Source organism: Puntigrus tetrazona, chromosome 15 (assembly GCF_018831695.1).
Source record: "Puntigrus tetrazona isolate hp1 chromosome 15, ASM1883169v1, whole genome shotgun sequence".
NCBI classification, from domain to species: Eukaryota; Metazoa; Chordata; class Actinopteri; order Cypriniformes; family Cyprinidae; genus Puntigrus; species Puntigrus tetrazona.
Window position 1 is genome coordinate 17,053,192 of NC_056713.1, and position 7,445 is coordinate 17,060,636.

Here is a 7,445-nt window from a genome sequence, read left to right on the forward strand (position 1 = left end):
AAAAAAAAAAAAAAAAGCATGCTTTACCTTGTAGGAGTCTCTTTAACTTGGAGCAGTCTACGCTGATATACTGGATGAGCTCAATGTCGTGGACATCCACTGTGTCCTCTGTACAAACTGTGAGCTCTTGCAACCTATGAGTAGGCATTACATTAAAAGTTAATAACTTGCCTTTAAAAGCACAGTTCACACCAAGAACGATAACTATAAAAATAACAATATTAGCGTCCATGCCAGCAAACTATATTGTCTGTTTATTCTAAGCGAACATGCATGCCACTTTAAACTCTAGAGCTCGGATTCTGATTGGCCATGAATGTTTGTATGGTTCATAATTTAAAAAAAAATCTATATTGTTTCCCTGTTCCTTTACTGTTATAGTTGCGGTGTGGGCTCTGCTATTCTTTAATATTGAGAACGATTTTGGTGTGAACGGGCCTTAACTGCTCCAGCCCAGCATTTACGCAAATTACAAACACTTATAGTTGGCTTACAGTGTTTAAATAATCTGTTTCTATTAGTTACTATGGGGTATTTGGGGGGCTGATTCACACAATGGTCCTAGAACAAAGCCCAGTGGAACCCCCCCAGTATGTTAAGAGAGGTACCTGGTGGAGATACGACTGAAGACAGCATTGAAGTTGTTGCAGCTGAGAGAGAAGAGCACGGCCGAGGCAGAACTGCGCAGCTGAGCGGCGTGCTGCTGGCCCTCACGGTACGAGTGCAGGAAGTGACAGATTTCAGGCAGCAACTGTTTTACCAACATAGCCTCATCCAACCTCAGGCAGTCCTTGGGTTGCTGATGATGCACAGGAATAAACAGTATACTTTATTACTATTATCCCTTTTTCTTTTTACCGTGTGCAATACCAAACTGTACTTTAGTTTAATAACATCTAGTTTGTTGCAAGCTGAAAACCAGACTAAAAGTACAGCGGGTAGAAAGCGCTTCACAATCAGCAGCATGCAGGAAGGGGAGAAAAGAGCAGAAATGAAATCCAATGACAAATGGAACAAACACATTAGTGGATCAATGTACAACACACATACTGGGTCCAGCTAAAAGCCTGAAATGTGTAACAAATGAACAAATGGTAGAGGGGACGTTTTATACTACAGGGCAAAAATTCACGACTGCCAAAACTAGTTAATGAATAAAGTGTTTAGTCGTCGTGAAGGTCTTCAAATTTCAGTGAACAAATTAAATCCCGAACAGCATGGAAGAAAACTGCACGTATACCTCTTCATCTCAATTGCATCAAAGGAAATGACATAAAAAGAATTTTACAAAAACAAAACAGGACAGTGAACAGCTGTGTAGCATCTGGACAAGGGAAAATTAATAATCTATACAGGAAAATCCAGACGATCTCAAGACGAGGAAACACCTGCAAATGTAATAATCTCCTGACAGGGCCGGTTCGGAGCACTCTGTCTGGGAGTAAAAGCTAAAGATTTAATTGTTTTACCAGGGCTCTGTATCCGAGACTTCACGGGTTCATGAGCAATCAAAAAAACACTTCTGGACAATCTCTTTTTGAGATCAGGAAATATCTCTGTCATTCAAACTCATGTTACAATCATGTTAAATCCAAAAAATATTATTTTTGTGACATTTTCAGCATCATTACTCCAGTTTTCAGTGTCACATGAATCCTTCATAAAATCAATATGCTGCTTTCTCAAGAAACATTAGAAACCCTGTATAAACGATGGTCCTTCAATTAATACAAACTTCAATAAAACAAAACGTACTTAAAATAGAAAAAAAATATCTAACATTAACAATTCTGTTAATGTGACTTTTGAATTTCCACTCATCCCAAATCTTTGGAAGGTAGTGTACAGCTAGTTTCTATCATACCATAGCATAGTTTATTCTGTTTGTTTGATAGTTGAGATTCCAAGGTGTTGAGTCATTTTCTATAACCATGTTGCTATGAAGCAGTTCCAGTTTCACCACATTCAGTTTATTTCTACAGCCAAGCATGGTAAATGAAACTAACACAGCCAAGATCACATCAGAAAACAATTGCTNAAAAAAAAACAGTTCGAACCATTTAGATTTCTTCTAAAAGTTACTTTCAATATATAAAAAACTATAATACAATACACGCTATCTTTTACATCAGGGTGTGGACAGGCAATAATTAAACAATTGTGATTGTAAAGCAATTTCGCATTGCATTCAGCAACAAAGGTGAAACCACAGAAAGGAAGAAAAGCAGGACGCAAGACAGTCAAAACAAGCAACAGGTCGGACAAAGTTCACTGTGAGATAGGATGATCTGCTCACCCCTGCCAGACACTTCTCCAGTGTGTCCAGGATAATCAGCTGGGAGAGGTAGAGGTTTTTCTCGGCAGTTTCGCCGAAGATCCGCTATGAACAAAACATACAGATTTGTGACATTAGCAAGATTAGAAGACAATTCCCGCAATTGATTTCAACAGAGCTTGACAGGATCATGTTCCCAAGCATAAAAACACAACACCGGCAACCATTTAGTAAAAGAGTTCATGTTTCTCAGGCTTTACTTATTTTCGGAATTTAAATAATTAAACATTTATCTGCCATCTTGGATATAAGGCAGTTCACTCACAGCAGAGTGACTAGAATTGGGGAAACTTGGATGTTGTAGAAAAGGACTTACCATGTTGTTTACATTTTTGAGTATGTTGGTCAGACCGTTGATGACGAGGGCAAATTTGTATTTGGAGATGTTGATCAAGCATTCTTTATTGTGCTCTGTACTCACTTTGGTGTGGGTGCTCTGCTGTCCTGTTTTAATTGGGAGCTGTGAGTGAAAGACAGGGAAAGAGAGGGATGGAGAGAAAAAGAGATCGACTGAAATCACCTTACTCTGCAAAGGACGCAATTAAATCTTTCTAGAGAGCAGGACAATAAAAGTTATGACACTAGGGATACACCAAAATGAAAATTCTTGGAAAAAAAATAAAACACTGCACTGTAGGCCAAATACCAAACATTTTTTTGCCATTTTTTTCCACCATTGAATAAATTAAATAGATAAAATGTGCTTTTTAATTTTTTGTCTAGCTTTTAAAGGGAAAAAAACTATTAAAAACAATTTTAAAATATTTACTTAAGACTATATTTTGTTTAATATATTTATAACTAGACCAACAAACCAAAATGTAACTTAAAATAAAAGTTAGGTTGAGATCCCTTTCTTGAACCAGGCATGTATTTTTTTTTTACTTTATAACTAAATGCAACCTTGCTGAGCAGAAGAGATTTTTTTGAAAAGAACAATTATAATAAATTAATAGAGCTATTGTAATTATTTTTATTATCGGTATTATGGTCTTATTTTATTTTAAAAATGCATGAAAATGTTACCTAGCAGCTGACGAGTAAAACTGTTTTAATGCAGATTTGAAACCCTATGAGTTCATACACTTCTGTTTGAATAAGCTACACAACTCGTGAGCGTATTAGAAAACGTAACGGTCTGCAGTTTATTTACTAATTTTGCAAATTCGGTCATTAACCAGGAACTCATTCTAATGTGGTGATTTGCTGCTCAAGAAACATTTCTTCTTAAATAACATTGTGCCAATTAGTACTTTTTGCGAAAAACTTGGGATACCGTAAATTGAAAGTTTGAAAGAACAGCATTTCTTTGAAATACAAATCTCTGTAACATTATAAAGGTCTTTATAACTACTTTCCTTGCGTCCTACTCACTACTTTCAATGAACGCTCAATGTGTTCTTGCTAAATCAAGGAATTCATTTTACTAAAATGTACACTAACGCCCCTAAACTTTTGAATGGTGGTGTATTTTTGTTTTCAAAAAAACATTATTTTAAAGTAAACAGTAATTATAAAAATTATAGTTTACGCAAACAATAGTCATTAAAAAGTAGCCCAAAGCACAAAAATAACCATTAGATTTACAGTCGTATCAAAGGAAGTTGAGATACAGAACTCTAGGGTCTGGTTAACAGGTGTGACCGTTGGGTTCCTGCGGCCTAGCTTTCAAAGCCAGTGTTATAGCTTTATTGAGAGCACTGGGTAGAGAGCAGCTTGTAAGACGTGGGACGCACAGACTGTGGAGCGAGGGAGCGAGGGGTCGAGCGGTCTTAAATTTGACACACCCACCCCTGAGAGAACATCCAAGCACTTAAGGCACCAACCCACCCATCCTGGATCTAAACGCTCAAACTTTAGGTGTTAAAACAAAGCGCCTCCAGCTCTCCAGACTTCCTCCCTGCGCTGCACACCTGCAGGCCAGCACATCTGCTCTTGTTCTCTCCAACACACACGAGCAGTTAAAGGCTGTGCAGCGGGAGTGTTGAAAGCACACATGGCCTGGCCGTCTTAATGAAGCGTATGTGGAGTGAGGGGGTGGAGGCCTCTTAAGCGTTCCCTGATGAGGAATCGGTCTTCAGTGTTTCCGAGTACTATGGCTCCTCTCTGGATCAAAGGAACTTTAACTTCAAGAAGTTGTACAGCTTGCGAACAACTCGTGAACGCCAACAAACCGTTCTAATATATTGAGCGGTGATGCTCATTTGCCAAAATAGTTTTAAGTCAGTCTTTGTAACGGATCCCAATCCTTTCCTCCCCACTTCACACCATTTTAATCTCTCCTGTACGTTCTATTCGATTAAAAGTTAAGAAAAAAAGCAAACCAAAATTTGAAATTTAAAACGGTTGAGGTCACTTAAAAAAATCATATTATTTAATACTTCTACTAAGTGTGGGTGTATTAAGGATCATATGACACTGAAGACTGAAGTAATAATATCGAAAATTCAGCTTTGCCATCACAGGAATAAATTTGGCTAATCTTAAAATATTTTAAAATAGAAAACTGTTGTTTTAAATTGTACACATTCTAGTAAATTTGCAATTTTTGTTTTGTTGTTTTTCTACATTTATACAAATATTTTAGATTTTTACCTTGCACACATTATTGCAGAACTATTAAATATCAAGCAATTTTCAATATGGAGGCGAGTCAGTTTAGATTTTTATTTTTTAGATGAGCAATTTCCTAGTTGTGTTTATTTAACAATATTATATTTTGACTGTATTTGTATTAAACAAATGCAGCTTTGGTATTAATAAACACTTGAAGTGATAAGGCAAATTAAATCAAGCCATTAAAATTGACATTGTTAACTGATTTAGTTAGAACTGGATGGACCAATCTGAGAACTTATTTTGATAATTATTAGAATTAACAATTATATTCACAATTTTGCTTCAATTTTAAAACAAAAACAAATACAATCAAACAAAGTCCAAGAACAAATCACCAAAAATAGCTAAGAATAGCCGTACACTTAGCATCACTCAAAAAAAAAAAGTGTCAAATCAGCCTAATAAAGATTACAGCTTTTTTTTAAATCTGTTATTTCTACAAATCTTAGCTCATAATCTGCTTCAACTAAGTAAGTAGACCTATATTTGTGGTGCAAGGCGGCCAAGTCACTACCGGTTGCACGGCTGAAGTGTCCTGACAATCGCACTGGCCAGTAGGTCGGCATGTCGGAAATACTCTGAGAAACCCTGAGGTTCCACTCCTTCTTTCCGGCCAACTACTGTGTGGCCCTAAGAGAAAAGCGCGTGGCTGGAAATGAAAGTCTCAAGACCGGAGAAGAAACCGGCGCACACACTGTCTGCACACTCATAAAACACACGCACTCTCACAGAACACATAGCCCAGCCCTGTTGATATCCATTTTAATGCAGGATGCCGATGGACAGTGAGCACTTTGTTTCCCAGGAATGGTTTAAAATTCCAGAAAGGTCAGGGACCAATCGCTTCCCTTATGTGCACTTTGGCAGAACCGGCCATACTCATGTGTTCTATGGAGACAATTTAACATATTGTCATGTAAATCAAAGATTACAGTTTAATTAAACTTTCACGGGCGCCCACTCAAGAAAAATTTGACTTTCAACCCATTACATCAGTTGAAAGGGGTCTTTCCAAAACTTCACTTGGAAAGAAAAATCACTTAGCCTTTTTCCTAGATATTGCCATTGCTATAATATAAATTAAATCTAACGCTTAAAGGTTAGATCCCCTAAAAATCTAGTGTTGTTGTATAAACCTGTATGTCTTTATTTTTTTATATATTATAATACATTGTAATCCAAACAAACCGGGCCCTAGTCATAGAGTTTTGGGATGATATGGAGGCGAGTTAATTATGACAGAATTTTTATGCTATCCTTTTAAGTTTCTCGTGACGAACTACCTAAACACTAACAAAGTTCATCTTAAGTTCAAAAAACATCCCAATAACTTCTCTTATAAAGGGATCTCATGTGGAAACTAAATTTATGGCATTCGGCTTTTAACATTGTGTCATCTTTTCTAAAATCTTTTTAGCATTTTATATTTATTTATTTACTGAAGTCTACTGGGGTGGGTTCTAAATTTGCACAATTGCTTTTTGTTTTATATTACGGTTATAAAAGCAGAAAATTAAAAAAAAGAAAGAAAATCATCCGAATAAAAACAACAGCAATTTTTATACACGCAAAAAGCTCTTTAAAATCTCTTAAGCTGGCATCTATGTAAAATGCAATGTATCATCAACCTCTCATTCCTGACTCAGAACTCTCCCCAGAGAGAAGGACAGATTAGTTTTCCATGACCGTGCAATGGCATCTGTGAGGTCATTGTTTCAAGGTGCTCTCTGCATTCATACAGCTGCTGACAAGGCAATAACCACCCCTGAGAACTTGCCTATTGCAAGCAAGAAAAGCCACACATCACTGGCGATCGGCGCAAACAATCAATCCTAGTGTTATACGGTGGTTTCCATTCAGGAATTCTCCAACTTGTGATCTGCTTGTAATTGCACTTGTGACGAACAGCTGTCATTCAAGTCGTGGGAACATAAAGAGCAATACAAGTGCAAGTAGTGTCACTTGTCAATGTATTATGCTTTCACCGGACAAGCGCCTTAAGCTCTCTGATCTAAAAAGCACTAAACCGGCTTAGCGATAAAACAGCCTAAACTCCTTTTCACACTTTCATTAAACTGTTATGAGCCCCTAATCTGCAGCACAAGAAGCCAAACCCTTGGAAAAACCTCTATAATTCAGACTGACAAGCATACCTTGGTATACTCTTTAAAACAGTAGCCCACTTAGAGAACTAATACACTTTAAAGGATATATAGCTAACTTAATGTTTTTTGGAAACTTAACTGCATGTCATTTGCAACCAAATGAAAACGTAATTCATTTTAAATGTATATGAATGCCATTAGTAACTTAAAGACGGCTTTCAAGGAGAACTTAGATTTAACTTAGTAATTTCAAAATTACATGCATTGCCTTTGGTTTAAGTGTACTTAAGTGTAATTTCAACTGAATCTTGTAGGCCTATATCATGCTTAAATATTTGTAATTACACAGTCTAATGATATAGCTGCGCATAATTAGTTTATATATA

General features: G+C 36.7%; 1 protein-coding gene across 1 annotated transcript in view; it reads right to left on the reverse strand.

Annotated features, from left to right (window-relative positions):
- Positions 1-7,445, reverse strand: part of LOC122359041 (neurofibromin-like) — a 44,396-nt gene that overhangs the window by 35,564 nt on the left and 1,387 nt on the right. The window contains exons 2-5 of the mRNA XM_043259157.1: positions 2,652-2,795; positions 2,297-2,380; positions 609-799; positions 28-134 (exon numbers count right to left, since the gene is read on the reverse strand). Coding sequence (XP_043115092.1) covers positions 28-134; positions 609-799; positions 2,297-2,380; positions 2,652-2,795 — 526 coding nt within the window. The remainder of the gene's footprint in view (positions 1-27; positions 135-608; positions 800-2,296; positions 2,381-2,651; positions 2,796-7,445) is intronic.